The sequence below is a fragment of the Borostomias antarcticus genome (assembly GCF_949987555.1).
Source record: "Borostomias antarcticus genome assembly, chromosome: 19".
Taxonomy (NCBI): domain Eukaryota; kingdom Metazoa; phylum Chordata; class Actinopteri; order Stomiiformes; family Stomiidae; genus Borostomias; species Borostomias antarcticus.
This window is the reverse complement of record NC_140252.1, coordinates 9,530,361-9,556,611: the sequence shown is the minus strand read 5'-3', so window position 1 is coordinate 9,556,611 and position 26,251 is coordinate 9,530,361. Positions and strand designations below refer to the sequence as shown.

Sequence of the window (26,251 nt, the reverse complement as noted above, 5' to 3'; positions counted from 1 at the left end):
GAACCCACATCACACACACGCACACACTCTCCTATTCACCCCATCCCACTTCATTTTTTACCACAGTTTACCAACCCCGGTATAAGTGCCAGAGGAGGAAAAAGCCGTCCAAAAACCGGTCCATTAGCAAGGCTAATTGCATTTCTGTAATAATGACACCACACTAAAGACAGGAAGCGAGGGGGAACAAGTAAGGATGATTAAACCACAACAGCCACTTCCCCCCCTTCAGGGAAACAAAACCCTCCTTTTCAGCGGCAGATGTGCAGAGAAAGCAGTACACCGCTGACAAAGATGTCAAAATATCACCTTTGTGTTCCCCAGAGCCAGTCTACGGATGATCTGTGATTCGCCAGACAGTCTCCACACCTGCAGCAGGCTGATTTACACATTCAATGGGCATCACGTGCAAGAAGAAGCCGAGAATTAGTTGAGCGATTTAGCGAGTGCACAATTCATACACATTACAAGAGGGTGAAAGAAATATCTTGTTTTCCTGGTGGCTTTATGGTTTGCTGTAACAAATGAGCTTTTGAAGTACAGTAAATTCAAGACAAGCTTGAAAAATATGATCTACTGTATGTGACCACAAATGAAACATTTGTAATGGACAGAACAAAGATCATATCTATAGAGCCGTCATTGGGACTAAGAAGGGAAGATTAAAAAATGTTTGAGCAGTGGTGTCTGTATGCAGGGAAGGTTATTATTATAGGCTACTGTATGTGTGTGTGTGTGTGTGTGTGTGTGTGTGTGTGTGTGTGTGTGTGTGTGTGTGTGGGAGTATACAGTCAGACACTCTAAGCTCTTTATCCAGTTTCAGCTGGTGGGCCACACTTTACCAGCATGAGAAAAGCATTTTGCCCAGAATTAAATCATAGTAGTCAGTCCTGTAACGTAGCTTTATCTGCCGAGTACATGGCACAATATACTGACCAACCCACATGACCCAAAATACTGTAGATAGACACACTCCACTGCAGACAGAAAATAAGTGGATTTTAGTTTTATGCAGTGCAATGCACTACTCACTGTCTCTCAGACTGAACCCCAGAATATCTCTCTGATATTGGCCTGCTATAAGTCCTGGTGATTTCTGTAGACACTCACCCAATGTCTCGGGTGCAGTATATCTTTTTGAATATAATTTCCTGAATGAGTCTTAGTGCCTCCTCAAAGGACAGGCTAGCGTTCCTGCAGTCAGTGAGGGAAGATCAGGGTCTGTTGTGTCAGGTGGTGGGCAGTTTGTGTCTGGAATAAAAGCCTGGGGCCTCATTTATCATTGAGGTACGCCATATTTTACACGGTCTTTTTCGCGATTTCAGGCGTACGCCATTTCCCCCCCCCCCCCCCCCCCACATTGCGATCTATCAAGCAAAAAGGGCGGATATTTAGTCGCCTTTCTACGCGCTTTTGTAGGACACCTCTCAACTTGGCGTACCGATTTAGACGGGTTTTTACACCCTTTTTGAACACAGGGGGAACTGGCGACGCAGGTGGTGCGTCGGTGAATTACAATGTTTGATGGAGAGAATAAGAGCGAAAGTTTATGAACGCACAATCATGTAGGCTAATAGCCCAATTCAGCACAAACATATATCGCAATGCAAGATCGTGTCCTCTAACCGGCTCATTAATGGTCCGATATGGATTTGTTCCCCAAACTGAACCTATGCGCTGTCCCAAACCTTTCTGCGCTATATGTCACACACCTAATGCAGGCACTCCATCAAACGGCAATAATTGACCAATTAGATTGTCATTAATATGTGATCATGTGGACCTGTTTGCTGTTTGGTAAGCATATAAATGATAGTCCTCCTGTGCGTAATGCGAGCCTAAATGAATCCGGCGCTACTCGGCCTACTGGCCGAGATAGAACTCCAAAGAGGTGACGGCGATGGCGACTGCACCCCAGTGGCGATTCTAGACCTTTTTGACTGGGGTGGCACAAGGGGGACACAGAGATATGCCAGGGTGGCAGTTACGTTTTGTTTATTTTCTGCATGCGTGCATTTTAAGAAGCAAAACACACGTTCCCAAAGCACAAGTTATACCTACAAGCTATATTGTTAAGAATTAAACTTTTTTGTAAACTGCATATTTCCACCCACTACAGGAATCACAATAATTAAAATGGTTTCAATAAACTTGACTGGATAGCGCCTACCATAATGTTTTACTTACCCTGGTTGCCCAGCCTCCTCAGCACACACATCACAGGAATGTTCCACATTTGTCATGTTTTGTGATTTAAATGTTTCTGGCTGCTGTCTTATATTTGAAAGCTCTGATTTATTTTATTTTACTTTTACTGTAAATAGCATGACACATCACTTTATAACACTCACTCACACACTCACTATCATTCTCAATGAGTTCAATTCTAGTCCCACTCCCATGACAGGAAAGCAGATCACCTTAAATTTAGCCTAGCAATCAGAAAAACTGTCGTTTTTTGTAACTTGTTTTTCATGAAGGCTAATGTGCATTTCAGCTAGCTAGCTATCATAGCTAGCTAGCTGACTTTAGATTTACAAACAAGTGGAGAGACGATGATGACACTAGATAGCTTTCATTAAATCGTGTTACAAAGATAACTATGTTAAAATAACTATGTTAAAACGTTTTAACTACTGACACACTAAAAAATACATCTTTCTGAGGGGGGGAGTTAAAGAATATGTGAGAAGACCAAGTTCAAATACTCTAGTAAAGTTAGCTAACTGCTTGCTGCAGAGTGCAGAATGCTGTGTCCGCGAGCGTCTGGGGTGGACTAAACCATTTTGTTAAGGGGTGTATAGGAGGCTCAACTATTTGGTGGATTAAAGATCAGTCTCTCAAACTATATTTTCAACTCATTTTCATTTAGTTATGACACTGACTCATTCATTAGAATTGACAAAAATACAGACAAAATCACAGGGGTGGCTCCTGGGGTGGCCGGTCAGATTCCAAGGGTGGCAAGTGCCACCCTTGGCCACCCCCTAGAATCGCCCCTGCTGCACCCACATAAGGGCACCATCAGTGAATGAATACGTCTATGTGAATCGCAAAAATGTGCACACTATAAATACCCAAATCATATGTGACGCCGACATGCTCATCACAAGTGTAGTGGCACGGTGGCCTGGCTCCACGCATGACTCATTCATCCTGGCGCACAGCAGGGTAGGGGCTAGACTGGAGGCAGGCGCTGCGCGTGACGGCTGGCTTGTTGGTGTGTGCATAGCCAAGATATATTCTTTTTCTTTTTTACTTTAATCTTTATTTGCATTTTCCATCCATACAACGACAATACAATAAAACATAAAAACTAACAATAACAGCTTATGGGTAGTTCCATCCATGCAGCTTTTTTCTCTTACTCAAATATTAGTCAATATTAGTGGTATCATCACACTTCCTTCTATAATCCATCCATTTTTCCCATCTCCCTTCAAACTTTCCTTCCTGCATCCTCAATGCATGCGTGAACTCCATAAGATAAATCTCCTCCACAACACCCAGCCACTGCTCCTGGGTTGGGGGTTCCACCTTATACCAAGCCCTCATTATTGTCTTTTTACTAGCAACCAATAGTACTTTCACTAGGTATCTGTCCCCTCCTTGTACATCATCCTGTGTTATGTTTGCCAAGATATATATTCAAAGCTGATAAGAATGAGAACCAGTCAAGACCCCACCACAAAATGAGGACCCAAGCCCTCAGCCCCCTCCCCGTCATGAGGGTTACCAGCGGGGCCAAAGGGCCCGCACTGAGGTCATGCGCCAGCTATGAAGACACAAACAAGTAAGGTTCACATTGTTACCATTTTATTGTCTGTTGGTGGGTGACTGTGTGAGGTGTGTGAGTGCGTTTGTGAGTGAATGTGTGAGGTCCGTGAGTGTGGTAGTGAGTGACTGTGTGAGGTCCGTGACAGCATGTGTGAGGGAATGAAGTGCAGTGAGGATGTCCTGTTGGCTCTGGTGGTGTAGTGTGGTGACATCCACCAACTGCTGCACAACTGCCCCACAACTGCCCCAATCCCTTCTGCCATGTCCCTCTGGGCCTCTAAGGTCATGAGCCTCCAGCACAGTGTCTGAGAGGAAGCCCAGCCCTCAGGGACCCTTGAGGCAGGGATGCTGGCAGCCGGAGGTGGAGGCGTGGGCAGTGGAGACGGAGGCGCTGGAGATGGCACTGGAGGTGGAGGCCGGCGCGTTGTTAAACTGTAGGAGCAATCAGACAAAGGTAGGCTAGTACAAATACCTTCCGAGATGATTTTTTTTCCTCGCGTGGACCTCACCAACAAGCACATGCACCTCCGTCTCCGAAAAGTTTCTCTTTCTGCGTTTTTCCATAAACGTAATTGTCTTGCCTTTGCTCCACGCTATATTATGTCAGTTCCTTCCGGGTAACCACGTTGTGCACTGTCATAGTTTTGACCATATATGGTTGAATTTGGTCATGGAGAGGGCGGAACACACACACACACACAGACACACACAACAACAACAACAACAACAACAGCAAAAGCAACACTGGACCCAACTACACACACAAACACACACATACACACATTCAACAACAACAACAATAACAACAACAGCAGCAACAACAACAACACTGGACACAACTGTGTACACACACACACACAACAACAACAACAACACTGGACACAACTGTAAACACACACACACACACACACACACACACACTACAACACACCCAACAACCCATGACTGCGCTTAATAAATGTGTTGATTCAGATCCTGCTCAGTCACAGGGTCTGGATGATGTAAAAGATGAGAAAAGAATTATCTGAACTATCTGGAGTAAAATAGGGAGAACCTATCAAAGAAAGAAATGGACAATAAACTGTTTCTAATTACAGAAACAAGGACATTGTGTTTGAGCTGAGCTGTAAGACATTATCTGGTGCCATTGTGCTGCCTGGGGCACAGCTTGGGGGTGAGACAGAGTAACATCTGGCAACCCGTGATGTGTTCCAGTTACCTGACTGCAGGCGCAGGCCCATGACCTTGTGACCTTTAACCCAAACGTCCAAATGCCAAGCTTGGCGCCAGGGGGCCCAACAAAATCTCCTCTACCTCATAAGCCAATCACGTCGAGACTGAGAACAGATGGAAAAAGAGGTCTGTGTGTGACAGATAAGAAAGAGAGAGAAAAGGATGTATGGTGAGCGGAGGAGGATCATTGTTGTTCAGGGTGAGAGACACCAGGATCTATCTGGGAAGACATCGGCCTTTTGTGTCAATTGGAATCAGCATCTGATTCTCTGTTTTGACAGAAAGCCTTATATGTTCAATTGTTCCATTCTGATGCCAGATCTGTGATAGCAGTGTCACTTCACCGGCATATGGATCACTCTGCAGCACGCTCATTTACATTTACATTTTGCTTCTGTAATTTTAAGTACTGGAGAGTAATATAGCTTATATAAGGTTGTATTTTTTCTCTTTTAGCTCATATGGCGTTCAAAAATACTGTTTAGTCTTCAAATCAACCTGTTTTCTGAAAAGCCTATTCTGTAAGTAATGCACCTTGACAGATTAAAACTAAACGACTTAAAACGACAGCCAAGACAAAATTCTGCAGGAAAACAAATCTATACATTCTGACTTAATGTCGATGCTGCCTATCCTGCTGATTTGATGTCATTATGAAAAGAGCTTACATGGCTTTTGTCTCGCAGCCCTAAACACAGTTACAGCAGCTCTACTGATGGTGTTACAGTGATTGATTGATAGCTGCCCAACAGCATCATCAGTAAGACCTGTAGGTAGCCACGCCCCCGGGACTATGTTTGGGGCGGAGCCCCGGGAGCTCTTATCCTGTGATAAGTCTCTCAAACGCTCTCTGAGTGGCAAGTTGACAGAGATCATAGCCTGATAGGTAATATGAGCTGTCGCTGAGAAGCACACACACACGCACACACACACAAACACACGCGCGCACACACACACACACACACACACACACACGCACACACACAAACACACGTGCACACACACACACACACACACACACAGAGGCCATTTCACCAAGCATATTGGTCTGATACAAAGAGTGACGAATCTGGATTGCAAAGTGTCTTTAGTAGGACCAAGGCAACATGACCTACAGTGTTGTGCGTGCGCGCGCGCACACACACACACACACACACACACACACACACACACACACACACACACACACACACACACACACACACACACACACACACACACACACACACACAGAATAATGGCTACTTGCTAATGGGCCTAAGCCTGTAAGACCTCCTGCTCTGTGTGTCTGGTTTTCAGCTCAGAGCAAACTGGGCTACTGGAAACTGCTGACTCCCAGTGGTGCAATGAAAAAAGATGCATCACAACTATTTTTAGCACTCCCTGTATGCGTGTGTGTGTGTGTGTGTGTGCGTGTGTGTGTGTGTGTGTGTGACCGGCTCAAGGTGACCGTCTGCTTCGGCCCGTTCCTACGCTGGCGGGACCCGCCATGTCGCCCATGGCAACCGGATGTGACCGTGGCGCCCTGCCAACCTGTGGAAATGCGCCAATCCCAGGAGCCCCCAGAGCTGAACAGCACTTAGAAGGGATGAAATCAGTCCTTCTCTCTCTTTATCTCTCTCCCTCTCTCATTCTCTCTCTCCCTCTAACACACATATTCTTGTTGTTACTCCATTTTTTCGGGAGCCAAAGACACGTTGATGTGTTCCAGATGTGCTCAACTCATCTAACCTCCCTTCTCCCTCTCATTCCTCTCCTCCTCCTTCTCCTTTCCTCCTCATCCTCCATGACCAGAATGCGGAAGGAGGGAACTCGTAAAAAAAAAGGGGGGACCGCATTCCAGAATGTTCTTAGCCACAAGCTCTGAAACTGTCCCATATTAGCCCGGTGCTCTGGACACACATGAAGCCAAGCAAGCCGAAATATCGCTCTCTCAGACATCCGAATCAAACCAATGATAAACTCATAAACAGCACCAAAGGCTCGCTGAATTCAATTCCACTTCACTCGTTTCCTTCGGTCAATCATTCTGATACAGGTCCCTATTGGGAGCGGGGGACACATGCAGTGGAGGATTACAGACACACACACACAGACACACACACAAACAGACACACACACACACACAGGCACACAACACACATACACACACACAAGAGCACACCTACACAACCTGCTGGCTCAACAAAGTGCCTGAAATGCCTATGACACTGATGAACCTAAAAAAAACAGGAAATAAAAAAGTCTCCTCGTTAAGGAGCAACAATAAACGCCCATATGGGGGGGTTCAGGCCGGGGGGCGTTCAAACTCTGCGGCATACGGGGGGGTTCAGGCTGGGGGGCGTTCAAAGTGGCCTCGCCGTTCACCACCATATGGTGTCACTAATTGCTGTTTCTCGCTGCGACAACAGCAACAGACTAGGTACAGTCGGCCGAAAGAGGACACGCAGAAAGAAAGAAAAACAGACTGAAAACTGGGACATGAGTTTGTGTTTGTGTTAGAAATTAATTTCCTTCTCTCCACAAGGAGACACCAAGCAGACGCAGTATGTTCGTGGGAGGACCTCCCACTTTCTGAAGGACTTCCTGAACTAATAGAAGCCTGGTTAGATACTTCCTGCTCTTCCTGGTCTTTGTTCCAGACAGTTAACTTGAGTGTTTGCCATGCGTCTTTTGATTAACATCAATGTAAGTTGAAATGTATGATGGAATGTATTATGATTTCAGTTTAATGTGCTAATATTCACAATTTGCCGATTAATTTATGATTTGTCTAATGGATCTTGAGACTGCATACCCTGAGACTGCATAATGTATGTTTGTTTCTTGTTTAGTTTCTTAGTTGATCCAAGATATTGTTGATTGATATGTATTTCTTTGTTTAGAACCGTGGCAACCTCTTCCAAAATGGAAAATAAATGGAATACTAATTGCAACCCTTGTTACCTGGTGGTGTGTGGCTCCAGTTAGAACCTCAATTACAGAACAAATGGTCCTTCGAGCCGGATACTGAGCCACACTCCACACCAACCACACGGCTGACCCAAAGTCCAGTACTGGTGAGCCCATCAAATGAGTTCAGGCACTGATACTGGAGACATGGAGGACGATGGTGAAGTGGACTTACTTCAATCTGCAGTGGATGTCCAAATTGAAACAGATTCAACCCAGCCCAATGCAGATGGAGCCCATGGTGAAACCGACTTAACCAAGCCTCAAGTGGATAGAGACCAAGCACCTAAACCATCACCCCCTTTGCCTGAACCATTATTGCCTCTGCCACCAGAACAATCTGCGACATTACCTGAACCCCTCACAAAGCCAATCAGCCATGACCTAGGAGCTAGACCTAAGAGAGAGAGGCGGCCCCCAGGGGTTTCTCAGCAACAGCAAACAGTGTATACACAATCTCAAGGCACACGTAGTTCTCGCAGCAAGAGGACTCATTATCCCAAGCTAGCTCATAGTCAACCTGCAAGCTCTCAAGTCAGTAGGCATTCTAAGAGCAGCCATACTTCTTATTTGACTGATCTCCAAACCAGCATTCTTGATGAAAAGGCAAAGGGAGATGAGTTGGAGGAACTGAGAAGACAAAGGCAAGAGGATGAGCAGCTTGATGAACAATGTGCATTAATAGATGAGAAGGCTAGAGCTGCTCAGAGAGACCAAGAGGCTGCTCAGTATAAGCAGGAAGAAGCACATAGTGAGAGAGAGAGAGAATTGTCAGAAAGGTTGACACAAACCGATGCATTCGTATCAAGGAATAAGAGCTTGAGTCAGCCAAACTTATTAGTTTCATTAAACAGAATATCTCTGAAGATGATCACCATGGTGGAGCCTCTGCTCCTACTCCCTCACCTCATGGAGATGAAGCCACCTCTTCCTTTTATGATCTCCCTTTATCCAGGATATGCACTCCTGCCCCTCCAAGGATGATGTCTGCACACCAGTTAATGCCACTCCCCATGCCTCAATCAATACAGCCAAGCTCAGCCCCTGTTCAGGCTCCTTCTTTGCCCTTAGTCTCAGTAGATACTGCTCCAGGTTTATCACTGTCCATTCCCCATGTGTCTGCCCAGGCCACCTTTACCAGTCACCATGCAGCGGCCCAGGTATGGCCCTCTTCTCTTGCTAGTCACCATGCACCTCCAGTGCAACCCGCACCTCCAGTGCAAGCTATGCCCCAGCAGCTGCAACAGGTTCAGACCCCCAACATTATGGATCTGGTCATAGCCTCTGCTTATGGAATCCCAAGGCCTTCACTTCCTGTGTTTAAGAGTGGAAGGAAAGTGATTTCGCCCTCCTGAAAATGGCTCTGGATAATCTCCTTGACTGTCACCCCCATCTTACTGAGCAGTATAAATATCAGATCCTCTTAGAACATGTTCAACACCCAGGAGCTCACAAACTGGCAGCATCCAGCATGCATGATGTAAGACCATATTCCACTGCTCTCCTAGCCCTTCAAGAGAGATTTGGTCAACCAAGACTACTAGTTCAGAGCGAAATAGGAGCAATATTGAACTCCCCAATTATTCGCATAGCTGATGTAGAGGCCTTTGATAACTTGTCCCTGTCTGTCCATGGCCTAGTAGGAATGTTACTGTCCCTAGAGGGCCCCAATGGATCTGAATTAAAATGTGGCTCTCATGTTGATAGACTCCTCAGTAAACTCCCTGTGCAGCACAGAGATTAATTTGTTGAGTACTGTATACATGGTGGCATTCTGACAAACTTACTCCCTTCTTGACCTTTCCACTTGGCTCCAGTCAAAGTCAAGAGCCAAATGCATATCAGAAAGAGCTGTTGAACTCCACAAACAGGAGAGACCACGAACCGGAAAGGAACGCCAACCCTCCAAACAGGGCTCCTCTGTCTACTTGTCGACAACGCCTCCGACAGATGGTACACCTAGAGCCTACACCAAAGGACAGGTACATGTAAACCAGCCTAAGCCTTACTGCCCCTATTGTAATATCAGAGACCATTTCCTAGGTTCATGCATAGAATTCAGAAAACTCTCCAAGAATGACATTATGAAGTGGACCAAAGAGAAGGATAGGTGCAACACACAAATTAGACAAATGCACACTTAAGAAGCCTTGAAATATCTGTAAGGAGCTCCATCTGACCATTCTCCATGATGCGAATGCAACGAAATCAGCTACAGTGATGTTAGCATCCTCTCCCTCAGAGCTCCTCTACATGGATAAACCTAACTGCTCCCTTAAAATCATGCTTAAAGTTGTCAATGCATGTCTCCACAATGGGGGAAGGACTCTTGAAACGTATGCAATCCTTGACGATGGTGCGGATAGATCTATTCTGCTCCCCCAAGCTGTCCAGCACTTGGGCCTCACGACGCAGCCTGAAACCATCTCCCTATGCACCGTGAGACAGGATGTAGTGCGATTGGATGGAGCATCTGTATCCTTTGGAATTTCTTCTATCAACCAGCCAACCAAAAGGCATGTAATCAACGGAGCATTCACTGCAGAGAACCTTGTACTGTCTGAGCACACATACCCTGTGAAGCAGCTACAAGAGCAGTATCACCATCTCAGAGGCATTCCATTACAGTCTATTGATCATGCATGTCCTCTTGTCCTTATAGGCTCAGAATATGCCCGTCTCATCACCGCCACAGAGCCAGTGCACATGGGGCCTCCCGGTGGCCCATTAGCAGTGCATACCAGGTTGGGTTGGGCTCTCCAAGGGCCTGCTAGCTTAATCCAAACCCAGCAAACTCTCTCTTTCACTCTTACCTGCTTCAAGAGTGAATTGCTCAAGAACGTGGAGAGACTCTGGCAGATTGACACTTTGCCCTATGTGAATGAAAGGACGGTCACAAGGTCAAAACTAGCTCTCGATCAACTCTAGTCTAAGACGGTTAGAATAGAGATAGATGGTGTAATGCGCTATGCCACTCCTTTGCTAAGAGCTCCCAACAATCCCATCCTTCATGCTCCAAAAGAAGCTGTCCTGCCACGTCTCTGTGCTACAGAAAGACGTCTGTCCAAAGATCCCAAACTGTCTGCTCAGTACCAAGAGGAACTGGATAAGCTTATACAGTCTGGCTATGATAACAGAATCCCCAGAGAGCAGGTAGATCAACCACCAGAAACCTGGTATTTCCCACATCACATGGTTGAACACAACAACAAACCCAGAGTTGTATTTGACTGCTCCTTTGAATACATGGGACAATCCCTGAACAAATGTCTCTTGCCTGGTCCAGTACTCGGCCCCTCTCTCCTTGGAGTTCTACTCAGATTCTGGCAACATGCCATAGCCATCTGTGGTGATATCAAAGGCATGTTCCATCAGGTTCGCCTTCTGGATGAGGACAAACCCCTGTTGCATTTCATATGGAGAGGGATGCAGCTAGACCAGTAGCCCAGTGTTTATGAATGGCAAGTTCTGCCGTTTGGAACAACCTGTAGTCCATGCTGTGCCACCTACAGGTATGCAGTCCAAAGGCATGTCCAAGATCACTGCAATGGAAATGAGGAGGTTCTTCGATCTGTCCAACATTGCTTCTATGTAGACAACTGCCTCCAAAGCTTTTCTTCCTCTGAGGAAACCAAGGCCCTCATAGATCAAATGAGACCTCTGCTGGCCAATGGAGGATTCGACATCAGACAATGGGCCAGTAATGATCCAGCTGCAATACACCATCTCGTACCAGATGCTAAGTCCAAAACCGGTGAACTGTGGCTCTCAGGACATGGAGATCCCAAAGAACTGACACTAGACCTCCAATGGAACTGCTTCACAGACATGCTGAGTTACAGGAACAGGTCCATCATCTACCATCAGCCTACCATGAGGAATATATACAAAGTGCTGGCCAGCCAATATGATCCTCTAGGCTACCTGACGCCGTTCACAACCCGAGCAAAGATCTTAGTGCAGGACCTATGGAAACAGGAGAGAGGATGGGACATCATCATCAAAACCGATGGTTTGTTGGAAAAATGGCAAGCATGGGAGTTGGAACTCCAAAATCTCCCTGATATCATCTTTCCTCGCCGTTATCTACCCCTTTCTATCAATGCAGCCACTTCAGAGTCTCATGTATGTATTCTGTGATGCCTCAGAGCATGTGTATGGTGCGGTTGCCTACCTCCAGAGCACAGACAAACATGGCCACACCCATGTCAGCTTTATCATGGCCAGGTCTCGTATAGCCCACAAACGCCAATTATCTATCCCTCGCCTTGAACTATGTGCAGCCCTATCTGGTGCCCAGCTGGCCAATCTTCTCAGCTCTGAACTTACTATTCCTCTACAGTCAGTCACCCTCTGGACAGGTTCTACAACAGTCCTATCATGGCTCACATCTGACTCCTGTCGCTTTAAAGTGTTTGTTGCTACGAGAATAGCTGAAATTCAGACTCTGACTGACCAGACGAGCTGGAGATATGTCGACTCAAAGAATAATCCAGCCGATGATCTGACGCGCGGTAAAACCCTCTTAGAGCTCTCTCAGCACCATAGATGGAGTCAAGGCCCTGCATTCCTTTTGCAGACCACTGACTGTTGGCCTGTGAATCCATGTCTGCCATCTATAGCAGAGCCTGTTGAGGAACTCCGGAAGTCCATGTTCGGAAGTCCATGTTCTGTGGAACAGTAATGTCAGATGATCCCAACATCCCTGACCTGAGTAAGCACAGCAGCTGGGATGATCTGATTAAGGAAACAAAAGGGATGCTTGGCGGGGCGGCAGATCAAAGCTCAAATATGGCACAATGCTACATTAACACTGAAAGACATCTTCTGCAAAGGGCTTAATCAGAGTGTTTCCCTGAGGAATTCAATGCCCTCAAACATGACAGACCGATACCAAAGAGTAGCAAACTGCTCCCCCTGTCTCCTGAATATGATCCTGATCTTGGTGTCATCAGAGTAGGAGGTCAACTCAGGAGAGCAGAGACTCTTGACCATGACACTATCCATCCAATTATATTGGATCCAAAACATCCCGTAACCAAACTTCTCATCAAACATTATGATGAGAAACTTCTCCACCCAGGCCCCAAGCGTGTCCTGGGAGAAATGAGACGCAGGTACTGGATCCTGCGTGGACGGCAAGCCATCCGCAAACATCAACACCAGTTTCAAGACTGTCGGAGATGGAGAGCCAACCCAGTCATTCCCAAGATGGCAGACCTTCCTCCGGCCCGTCTTAGACTATTCAAGCCCCCCTTTTGGTCCACAGGCATGGACTGTTTTGGGCCTTTCACAGTGAAAATCGGCCTGAGGTGGGGCATTCTCTTCAAATGCCTGACAACGCGCTGTATTCATCTTGACCTGCTTGACCATATGGATGCAGACACATTCCTAATGGCCTTCAGGAGATTTGTCTCACGCAGAGGGAAACCCTTCGAACTCCTTTCAGACTGTGGGACTAATTTCAAAGCAGGGGAGGCAGAGCTGCACAACGCTTTCCAAGCCATGGCACCCAGTTTGAAACAGCAATTAGCTCACTCCCAGGTGAACGTCAGATTCAGTCCTCCATCTGCCCCACATTTTGGTGGAAGCTGGGAGCGAGAGATCAAATCGATAAAGACTGCCCTCTATGTTGCCGTAGGAAACCAACCAATAACAGAAACTGTACTACACACAGTCCTGGTTGAAGTGGAGGGCATTCTGAATTCAAAACCTCTTGGATATGTCTCCTCTGACCTCGCTGACCCAGTCACACCAAATGTGTTGCTAATGGGGCGGCCCGACTCTTCTCTTCCTCAGGCAATCTACTGTGCAAGTGAACTCCTCAGCAGAAGGAGATGGTATCACAGTCATATCTTGGCTGATAAATTCTGGACAGCTTTCCTTTGCCACTACTTGCCAAACCTTCAAACCAGGCAGAAGTGGGAAACTGACAAGGAAAACCTGGACACCGGTCAAGTGGTGATGATCATTGACCCTCGATATCCCCGAGCGTCATGGCCTGTCTGGAGGATAACTGAAACCTACCCTGGGAAGGATGGAAGGGTTCGCAGTGCTAGAGTCATGATTAAAGGTCAAGAATACCTACGGCCTACTTCCAGATTGATATCACTCCCTGAAATAACAGATGGCACTAACTGACACGTGTTAGAAATTAATTTCCCCTCCTCTCCACAAGGAGACACCAAGCAGATGCAGTATGTTCGTGGGAGGACCTCCCACTTTCTGAAGGACTTCCTGAACTAATAGAAGCCTGGTTAGATACTTCCTGCTCTTCCTGGTCTTTGTTCCAGACAGTTAACTTGAGTGTTTGCCATGCGTCTTTTGATTAACATCAATGTAAGTTGAAATGTATGATGGAATGTATTATGATTTCAGTTTAATGTGATAATATTCACAATTCGCCGATTAATTTATGATTTGTCTAATGGATCTTGAGACTGCATATCCTGAGACTGCATAATGTATGTTTGTTTCTTGTTTAGTTTCTTAGTTGATCCAAGATATTGTGATATTGTTGATTGATATTATTTCCTTGTTTAGAACCGTGGCAACCTCGTTTTCCAAAATGGAAAATAAATGGAATACTAATTGCACACCTTGTTACCTGGTGGTGTGTGGCTCCAGTTAGAACCTCAATTACAGAACAGTTTGCATTGATGTTCTGTTGAACAGTTTTCAATGGATGTTAAATTAAGCCCGAGGGGAATGAAAAGTGTAATAAATTCACATTTTGTAGAAATTGAGAAAAACAACGTCCCATTTTTGAAAGGGAGAGAGAGAACAAACTAGATGATGAAATGGGTTAATCAGATCTTGTGAGAGCAAGAAGGAAACCCCCTCACTTTAACTCTCACATGATGAAGAAGGAAACCCCCTCACTTTAACTCTCACATAATGAATAGATTTGTTTGCAGATTATTTCCACCCAAACACCTGATCTGTGGCCAGCTACAGACAACATCACACACTGACACAGACAAGCCTTCTCAGGGGTGATTGAAACCCTGTGGCCAATGAGGAAGAGATACAAGCAAAAAAGGGATTGATGTCAATGGAGGTCAACATGGGCTAAAAAAACTTCAGGTAAAATACTTTGTTAATATGTGTCTATAGTCTCTGTATGATAACAAAGACAATAGATTGACAGATGTTCTCATCTGTAAGGCTGTAGCAGGACCAACAGAGAGGTGCAGAGAAGTACTACCAGGATCCTACCTCTTAAAGCACATTGGTCCTCATTCACCAATATCTTCTCAAGTTCTTTTCTTAAATTTCTTCCTAAGGAAAGCTCCCGTCTGATTCACGACGTGTTCGTAATCCGGTGGAAGAGTTCGCAAATGCCTTCTCTTCTCAAGTTCAAAGCTCGTGGCCGCTCACATGAATTAGCATAGGTAAACTCCCCGCCAGCCCCATATAAGGATATGCAACTACAGGGTTGTGCGCAGATGTCACTTCTGTAGTATATTTTTATACTATACCATACTGTATTACATCAATACATCTGTATTACTCTCATGTAGTAATCATTTTATTAAGAATAATGAATAAACTTCACTTTAGTAGGATCTGTGTTATCTTAAGGAGTTTAACAGGTCAGTTACAACAGATTCCTGTCCTGAGTAAGCATTCCTTTGTCCCTGAGTCAATTAAGATAGCACCTTTGAAGTCAGTTAGCCTACAGTTGTATTGTGATCCTAGGAAGACACAGGAAGGACACAAGCAGCCCCTTTGTCTGGAGGGGGGCCAAAGACCAGCTGACACATTGACCAGTCAGAACATCAGTTGACCGTTTGTGACCATGTTTATATCCCTTGTATGCAAATTTGTTTGTCATGTGAGACCTGGCCTGAAGCCAGGACATATAAACTCGGCCCCTCCCTGTGAACCTTAGTGATGCCGAAGATTCGACCCTGTTAGGCATGCTCAATAAATTGATGATTCGACCTTTCTGGCCTCCTTGAAGTTCTGTTCCACAAGAAGATGATGCATTCGAAATACACTGCACTTCTCTGAATGAATACCGGTAATTCGCGCTCTCGACTCGCCAGCTTTTCGATAGCATAATAGTTTAGTGGGGTTGTGTCAGGTGTGTTAGCAATTCAGAGGACTACATGTCGAATCCGCGTGGGCAATCAAAATCTGATTTTAATTCAGCCAAGTAGACCTCCTACTACGAGGAATTTGCCTTGGTGCATAAACATAGCGAGGCGAGTGTAAAATGTCAACGTGATAGAATACAATATACAATAGCCTACAGTCTACAAAAATGTAGGCTATATAGCCTACACAGCTGTCAACGCTAGCAGTTGACAAAAGAGGTAGGCTACCCTACGTATCTGATTGTAACCCTGGATAATTATTGTATTTCATTATTTGGTAGTGTTGTCTATCATTGATTATTTACTACATTTGTATTTTCATTATTTTGTGAGTTTGTATTTTATTATTTTGGATAGAGTTACATCCACACTTATTCCCCTTCGGGATATGTTAGTTCCTACAGTAGAGAGCCCCCTGGGGACTTGAATTGGGGGTACACACCTGTTAGGCGGTGGAGACGGGATCACTACCGTCGCCAGAGTCCGGACCACCGACGCTATGACAGCCCTTCCTACCGTCATCCAGATCATCGAGAGGCGCCCCGTCACACCAGCATGCCTGCATCCAGCAGATCACACAGCCCTGGTTCTTCACGAGAGTGGCCGCCTCATCACGTCAGCTTCCACGATGAGGAGGGAAACGACTGGTAGCAGGTACTGAGGGCCAAGTGTCTGCTGCTTCTGAGAACAGGCCCAAACGACATACTGAACTAGTAACTACTGACACTCCTGTATCCTATGTATTTGCTGTCATTGAGAATACTGCAGTCCAAGCTTTCCTAGACACCGGCTCAGGAATTTCATTGATAAGTGAAACATTAAGAATGTCAATCCCTTCCCTCATGAACAAGCCCATTCAAAAGTCTTACCTCCTAGCAAAGTCAGTCACTGGTGAATATCTTGACACTCTTGGTATGCTTACCATTACCATTAGACTTGGGGAGGAAGTCTTTAGCCATGATGTCCATGTAGTTAGGAATGCTACTCAGTCATTTATCCTAGGTTGGGATTTTCTCAACAAACATCATGCTGTAATCGACCTAAGAGAGAAGCATCTGAAACTTTGGAACTGGACTGTCCCCCTGTTATGTTTACAGCACACTGCCCCACTGAAATGTAGCGCTGTGACATTAGCACCCATTCATGTCCCTGCCATGTCAATGATGAACATTGTGGCCAAAGTTCAGTCCCCTGTGGGTGAGCCAGAGCTCACATGCAACTATACTGGTCTCCTAGAGCCTGAAACCCAAACTGTGCCCGGTCTTCTTGTAGCACGCACAGTGACCCCTGTAAAGAAAGGTCTAGTTTATATTCGTGTCATGAATCCCACAAATGCTGATTGTCATGTGCCATGTAACACTAGGCTGGGAGAGGTTCATTCGTTAGTCAGTCAGAAAGGTGAGGAGTTCTCTATGGTGGAGCCTACAGTAGCTCAAGTGCAGACACAGAGGGAGCCTCAGTCACTACCTAAGGTGGATTTAAATCTGTCAGCACTGGACAGTGAACAACAACAACAGTTAGAAACTCTGATTTGCCAGTATTCTGATGTGTTCAGTGCCCATGACCAGGATTATGGCCATACTGATGTAGTCAAGCATAGCATTCGTACAGAAGATGCTCAGCCTGTCAAACAACGTGCTTACCGAACATCGCCCCGCATGCGAGCTGAACTAGACAGGCAAGTTGAACAGCTCCTTTCTCAAGACCTCATTGAAGAAAGTTGTAGCCCATGGTCATCCCCTGTCGTTTTAGTTAAAAAGAAAGACAACAGTTACAGATTTTGCGTGGACTTTAGGAAACTGAATGCAGTCACTGTCAAGGATTCATACCCCTTGCCACGCCCAGCAGAGGCATTGGATAGCTTGTCGGGTGCATGTTGGTTCAGTACAATGGATTTATCATGTGGATATTGGCAGGTTGAGCTTGATCCACAGGACAGGGAGAAAACCGCATTCAGTACCGGTAGTGCCTTATACCAGTTCACTGTGATGCCGATGGGTTTGACAAACGCCCCACCTACTTTCCAGCGGCTTATGGAGTTGGTGCTCCGTGGTCTCCATTGGAAAGAGTGTCTGATCTACCTCGATGATGTGCTAGTGTTTAGCCGGACTTTCACTGAACATGTCAAGAGCCTTGAGGAAGTTTTCAGCCGTTTCCGTTCTGCGGGTCTTAAGCTTAAACCTAGTAAATGTCACATCGCTCACAGCCAGGTGTCTTTCCTAGGTCATGTGATATCTCGCCAAGGTCTTCAGCCCGACCTGAAGAATCTGGACAAGGTCCGGAACTGGCCAGTTCCCAGGACTACCACTGAAGTGAGAGCCTTTGTGGGTCTGTGCTCCTACTATAGGAGGTTCATTAGGAACTTCTCTGCTCTTGCCTCTCCCCTCCATGCTCTCACACACAAAGGTGCAGTTTTCAAATGGTCCATGGAATGCGAGGATGCTTTCCAGTCACTGAAGCACGCCCTCACCAATCCTCCTATCGTGGCTCATCCGGTTTTCACGCAGCCGTTCCTGTTATACACAGATGCCTCACAAGATTGCATCGGCTCAGTGCTTTCCCAGATTCACGACAAGAAGGAACGTGTCATAGCATACGCCAGTCACACTCTCACCCCCTCAGAGAGAAAATGGTCCACCTACGACCGTGAGTTGTGGGCTGTGGTATGGTCAGTGCGACACTTCAAACATTTTCTGAGTGGAACCTCATTCAGCATCATCACTGACCATAAGCCTCTGCTGAGTCTGAAGAAGGCCGCTGTTGACAATGATCCAACCGGTAGAAGAACACGCTGGATACTCGAACTGGATGTCTTTGACTTCATGATCGTTCACCGGGAGGGCAAGCGACATGATAATGCAGATTCCATGTCTAGACGACCCAGCTCTCCTGAGCAACGCATGGAAGCAGTGCAGTGTGTCAGGGCCAGTTCAGAGCCGCCAGCAACAGCGCCCCCTCCTGTTCAAAGGCAAGGCATCGAGAGCACCTCAGTCCCAGATACCAGCCCCACATTGTCCATTAATCTAGTGGAACTTGAGGCCCAACAACAGGCTGATTTCTGTCTGGGTACAGTCAGGTTATGGAAAGAGGAAGGCAACAGGCCTCCTCTTGGAAAACTCAAACGGTCTCCTGCCACTTTAAAGAAACTCTGGCATGATTTCCCTAAGTTGTCCATTGTGAATGGTATATTGTGTCGTAGAGTTAAACAGTCGGCTCACTCCGCACATACTTACCAAGTAGTCCTGCCTGACGCTCTCATTCCCACAGCTTTGAAGAGTCTGCATGGAGAACAGTTTAGTGGCCATTTAGGTGCAGAGCGCACTTTGCTTAGAGCTAGGCAAATCTGTTATTGGCCTTTCATGTCCCGTGACATTCACAAATTCTGTGCAGAGTGCTTACCATGTCAATCACGCAGTTCTCCGAATCCTCAGGAACGAGCTCCATTGCAGTCCATTCACTCAGTCAGACCATTCCAGAAGATTGCTGCCGACATTACAGAGTTACCTGTTACCTCACAAGGGAATAGGTATGTTTTAGTGGTCGTGGACTATTTCACCCGCTTCGTCAATCTCTACCCTCTACCTGATCAGCGAGCCACCACGGTCGCACAGCGCATCTTTGAAGATTACATCCGGCAACACGGCATTCCTGAATCCATCCATACTGACCAGGGTAGACAGTTCGAGTCTGACTTGATCAAACAGCTGTGCACCTTACTTGGCATCGAAAAGACGCGCACCTCGCCGTATCACGCACAATCGGATGGCATGGTCGAAAGACTGAACAGAACCTTGAAGGACCAACTTGCGAAGTACATGTATCAGAGTGGTGGTGAATGGGACAAATACCTGCCTCAAGTGGAACTAGCCTACAACTCCAGTATCCACTCCAGTACCGGGTTCTCGCCCTTCTTCCTGGCTCATGGGAGAGAGCCCAACTTACCAGTAGACATCCTCCTGAACTGTGGTCCTGCTATAACATGCTCTACACCAGGCACGCCGGCAGCTTATGCCAGTGACCTGAGCACGCGTCTGTCTCATGCTTTCAAGGAAGCTGCTGCACAGTCCACTGCATCTAAACTGTACCAGAAGCACCAGTATGACAAAAAGATGGTGTTTCATCCACACAAGGAAGGTGATCTAGTGCTCCTGGATGATCCAGCTCAAAGACAGAACAAGCTTGCCCCCAGATGGAAAGGACCGTTTAAGATTCTGAGGAGGATGGACAAGGACGATAGTCCAGGTGTGACCTATGAGATCACAGACCCAAGCAGGGCTCAGTCACGAAAGTGGGTTGTTCACCACAATCGCCTGAAGACGTACAAAGGCTCACTATCTGACTTACCTGCCGACTCTCCCCAGTCACTGGCGCAGGTTGATCGTAATAGCGCTGAAGCCCCTAGCTTACTTCCCTTCACTGCATTATCAGGAGCTTTGCCCTGTTGCCCTCCAACCCCCCCCTACGTGCCTACCAGGACTGGGAGACAGCCTACTCCTGCCCACGGGATTGCACATCCACACCTAGCTGCCCAACCTCAGCCTTTGCCGGAGCCTGTCTCTAATCCCGGTCCTTGCCCCTCTCTGTCCCCGGGATTTTCTGATTGTGCCGAGGTGCCCCCACCTGCCCCTGTGCTGCCTAGAGCTACCCGGGGTGGTCGTGTGGTGAGGACACCCTCCAGGTTCAGGGATTTTGTTACTTAATGGGTGATAACTGTATGGACTGTTCATATGTCCTCCACATTACGGGTTGTTTTTCCCATACATGCTTTTTCAGTATTTTCATGATGGTTGTTTTCTTTATTCATTTTTGCTCATGTTTATGGGGTTTAGGAGGTGATGGTGTTTGTGGTCAATTAGGGTTATGTTATATGTTTGTTTCCTGCGTACTGCACTACCTGGATCATTACCTTGTTTCAGTCTTGTGTATTTATTTATTTTCTCTGTGACTTTGAGTACAACTCTCTAGAACTAATGGTTCCTGAAACGAGGACGTTTCTTTTTGTAGCCGGGGAAGACTGTAACCCTGGATAATTATTGTATTTCATTATTTGGTAGTGTTGTCTATCATTGATTATTTACTACATTTGTATTTTCATTATTTTGTGAGTTTGTATTTTATTATTTTGGATAGAGTTACATCCACACTTATTCCCCTTCGGGATATGTTAGTTCCTACAGTAGAGAGCCCCCTGGGGACTTGAATTGGGGGTACACACCTGTTAGGCGGTGGAGAAGAACGTGTTCTCAGGTCTGAGCGTTTTGGCTATGTTGTAGGACTGCCGTATCTGCCGTATCCATTAATAAAGAACTGGGTGTTTAACCCTAACCATTTGTAGCCCTGTATAATTCCCTTCAACGCCCCAGGAGACTCGGAGAGTAAGCTACTCGATTTTTAGGGCTACATGATCTTATCTACATAGGCTACTGTAGAAATGGTCTTTATTGTGTCATTTGTAAATTGAGTTTTGGAGTTTATCTTTAATGACTATAACCTTGGAGCCGGCGGCAACATTTCACTGTGTCTGGACATTAGGCTGCATGTGACAAATAAAGGAATCGTCAATGCTTAATCTTGAGGAGAGAAATGCAGGCTACTGGAGGGGGGCCGGCGTGCCCACCGTTGTCAACAGCACTGTTGGGTGTGCGCGCCGCTGGCGATATGGATACAGACACCAGGGACACGGACTACCACCCTCTCCGCAGCACTCTCCGTCTAGCGCACTAACGGGGGACTCACACGCTTGCGTTTGATGCGTCAACTTTGACGGATGGCGGAAGGCGTGTCTGCCGCACGCAACAACAACCAATCACATTGTCCAAAACTGCGCTCGCAACAGCCGAGTATATTCTCCGAACCTGCTAGCGCGAACTATTTTGAAAACCCACCCGGCTTTTCGTTTAGTGCTGTCATGGATGCTAATCTGGTCGAACGTGTGGCGATCGTTTATGCATTGTGGTTGAGGCAACGTGAACGTGGTGCCCGCAGGTAGTGGGTACATCCTATCCTGAAAACAAACAATTCAAACAGCGATTGTCCTCCATCTTGGTATCGAAAAATGTGAAAATCCCGCCTTGCGATGACGTCTTTCTCCGTCAAGACATCTGATTGGTCGGCAGCTCCGGCAACGCATCTGAAAGTTGAAAATGTTTTAACTTTCGACGCTAGCAACGCAGGCAACGCAACGCACCGGGACAACAACGGAACCAGAATGCCATTCGGCTGCAGCCATTGAAAGTGAATGGCATCCGTCAAAGTTGACGCATCAAACGCAAGCGTGTGAGTCGGCCGTTACACACATCCAACTGTAGAATTGAGGTGACCGCAATCACCAATTGATGAAATGGTCATGGATTTGTTGGTATTAAATAATACAGCGAAATCTCACGGTGCTTTTGCAGAACGGTCAAAGAATGAAAACAAAACATTAACATAAACTCATTAATTTACACCAAAATCACAAATTATTAACACACAATCTAAATATTTTATCGACATCTTCAAGACTGATCAACACGAATAACAAGCAATTCGGAGCGAAATGATTTAAACGATGACATATCAGATATTCTGATCACGTACACGTTTACAATGGAAAAAAAATATGGTTATGATTAGGACACGTTATTGGGAATTATGCAAATATAATTGTATTTCAATCATATATCATCCAACTGTAGAATTGAGGTGACCGCAATCACCAATTTTGCATAGTCTACATTTCCGCACTCAAATGGCCTACTTGCGACTGCTATTCAGTGTTCGTATATTCTGTTAGCTGAGAACAAATCCCATATGAGAAACCATTGGTGAATGCCAGAATTTTCTTAGAAACGGCGTAACTACAGTTTAAGAAGAAATGCTTCTTGAACTTCTTTACTTCGTTGGTGAATGAGGCCCATTGTATCTTGTATTTACATGTTGCTCCCTACTCAAAGCCTACTTTGGCACTAGATTATGCTCTTAGTCACTTGTTTAGAAAGCAGATGCAGTTGTGAGTTCTGGTGAGTAGTAGTACACTGACTACCTACTGTTAAATGCAATTATTGTAAGTCACTTAGGACAAAAGCGTCTGTTAAATGACTGTAATGTAATGCAATGTAATGTATTTACTGTGCAGTAAGTAGGCCTACTGGATATTATCTTTGATTCATGGGTTCAAACATCCTTTCAATTCATTTAAACTCTCCACGGAGAAGAAAAGAACAATCAAATGAAATGCCAGTCAATCACAGAACATGTGGTTCCTCTATGGAAGCCCTCACAGGACATGTGGTTCCTCTATGGAAGCCCTCACAGGACATGTGGTTCCAGGATGGTCTCACAAGGCTAATGGAACTGTGGAACTATATCAAAAACTGACACTATAATCTGCTCTTTGTAGGACACCTACGTTTTTAAACCTGAGTTGAAATTGATATTTGCGCGTGCCAGACGTCCATCTGCATATCTAGGCACAGAGTTGTATTTCAGGTGCATGATCAGCTGATACAGTTAGATATGTTAGCTGCCAAACAGCTTCCCTAAGGTCCACCTTCATATCTGGGCCTTGATAGGGGCTCAGACATGCGAGGGATTTGAGGACCCGTATCTCCGCATCATTCTCCAGCCATCTGAGTAGACAAAAGTAAACAAGGACTGTCTTATCTGGGAATGCCTTCACGGCACACGCGTCCACAAAGCATCCCCAGGCCTGCTGGCTATAACAGATAAAGGTCTCAATCACTGATGTCAGAGAGACGCCCCCCGAACCACAAGACCCAGCTATCCCCTCCCAGGCCTGCTCAGAACAAGCCAGGCTTTGAGTTGAAATTGAATTCAAGTTCATGTGTTTTTCTCTCATCTTCTTAGCCTGCCAACAATGTGGAGGATGTGAGACCTGTGATCATACCTCATTGGCTGTGATTGAATTACATCAGCTGGACACTCGACTCACTAAATTTCATCAGACTGCCTCAACTCGCCAGGACCTTTTGAAGATACAGAAGGAAGAAACAGATAAAGTGTGTATTAACCTTCCAGACACATCCAAGGGGAAATACGTACTTTCACCTTAACTTATAAAATGTAATATTTTCCACTGGCAGTTATAATTCCTGTACACAAATGAACTGAAACTGCATGATCAGCTAATGAGAACTGTGTATCAAGCTCTGTTATTTCCTTGCAGATGAGGAAAAATATTTCCCTTAATGAGTTTCCTCAGAAGATAACATCTAACTTGAACCCACTCTGGATGATGATGCAGAGTGGCCATGTGTCGAGGGACAGTCTCTCAGCTCTGCTGCTGTAGAACCTGCCACCTCTGAAGCCACGCAGGAGGCAGCCATCTTGGATCTCCTGCAGAACTCCAGTGTCACCTGACTCCCACACCACCCGGACGGGGCTATCAATCTGGTCCTGACACAGAACTGGGAGTGTTAAGTACCACATAACTGGGAGTGTTAAGTACCACAGAACATCGTGCAGCAGAGGTTGTTTCTAAGGCGACCACAGCTAAGAGATGAAAAACCCGCCTGGCATGTCAAAAGAATGAAGATGCTGATAATGAACTGCAGTTCAGTGATAATAGAGACGATATGAGTGATTATAAGTGAGGTTTGTGGAGTATCACAAAGCGCATTGTGTTGCCTCTGTGTATGAAATGTGCTAACAAATAAAGTTTGATTTGATTATGAGATGCACATTTGAAAAGTATTGGATGACAGAGTGGGTGAGGTTCACTGCAGTGTTGTGTGTGTGTGCTGCGGATATTAGAATCCACATGCTGGTCACAGGACAGAGCAGCCGTGTAGCTAGAGGAGAGAATAGCCCTCTCCCTGCCTGCTCCTCGGAAGATACGCTTAGTCTGCCTTTCTCTCTCTCCACACACACACACACACAGGAGGGCAGAAGCACACACACGCGCACACACATACACACACACAGGAAGGCAGGAGCACAGCAGACACACACAAACGCATGCACATACCACACACACACACCATACATGCACACACACACATACACACACACACACACACACACACACACATACACACCACACATGCACACACACATACATACACACAAAGTTATTCACTGCAGGCAAAGAACAGTAGGCCTACAAGCAAAAAAACAAACACACATGTTTGCATAAAAGCACGCGCTCCACCATGTACTACAATTCCCCCAAAGTTGACCTTCAGAACTAAAACACTGATCACATAGACTGCTAGACGCAACATCACTGACGGCAACCTCCAAATACCTGCATCGGTACAGCATGATCTGACACTGAACATCACAGGCAATCATCACAAACCTTACAGTTTTCACAAACCTTCACATACCAATAATTCTTCAGCACTAAACACATACTGTAGCTTGAGCTCTGCACAGATAAGAAATCCCATTTTCATCTATGTGCAAATGCGCAGTGAAGCCCACATGTGTGTGTGCACGGTACAGGAGAAACATACCTTCAGGCTCAAATCACTTTTTGCTGTGTCATGCCTCAACCTTAGCGGCAGGTCACCTTTAGAACCACTGCAAGCGGAGCAGGAGAATGAATGAGTCAGCAGAAAGCACCTGGCGTACTGTACCTTGCAGCCTCTGCATCACGTTGGCTATGTCCCTGGCAGGGTGCCCATAGTGCCTGGGTGATGTTGCCATGCTGCTCTGCTGCCCTCGGATCAGCCAAGTTGTTCTGCAGCCTCAGCGTCTCACCTCGCCAGAGGTTTGCACAGCTGGGCTGGGATCAGATTGGAGGTGTGCGATATAGAAGAGCGTGAGTCCACAAACAAAGTGCCTGCAGACTAAGCAGACTAAACTGTGTCCATGTTGCTGTAGTCCCCTGAACTTAGTTATCCCTCTTGCGGCAGCAGGCTGCAGTCCCTCACTCTCGCAAGCCCCTCCCCTGTCTGTCTGTGTGCGTGCGTCTCTCTCTCTCTCTCTCTCTCTCTCTCTCTCCCTTTTTGCTTCCTCCCTCCCCTCCTCTCGCTGTCTCCCTCGGTCTCTCTCTCGTCCTCTCCCAGTATCTCTCTCTCTCTCTCTCTCTCTCTCTCCTGCAGACAGGTCAGCTGGCCTGCATGCTCTGCCACCTAGTGTCCAATCACAGCACAGAGCTCTTTGAGGTTTTCGGGCCAATGGCAGTCTAGGTTGCTTGCCCCGCTCGCTCTTTTACCACTGTGTTCATCCAGTTTCAACCC

General features: G+C 46.2%; 1 protein-coding gene across 1 annotated transcript in view; it reads right to left on the bottom strand.

Annotated features, from left to right (window-relative positions):
• syne1a (spectrin repeat containing, nuclear envelope 1a) overlaps positions 1-25,715 on the bottom strand; it is a gene marked incomplete at its 5' end in the record, with an annotated part of 215,195 nt that extends 189,480 nt beyond the window's left edge. The window contains one exon of the mRNA XM_084453952.1: positions 25,646-25,715. Coding sequence (XP_084310078.1) covers positions 25,646-25,715 — 70 coding nt within the window. The remainder of the gene's footprint in view (positions 1-25,645) is intronic.
• Between the last annotated feature and the right edge of the window lie 536 nt (positions 25,716-26,251).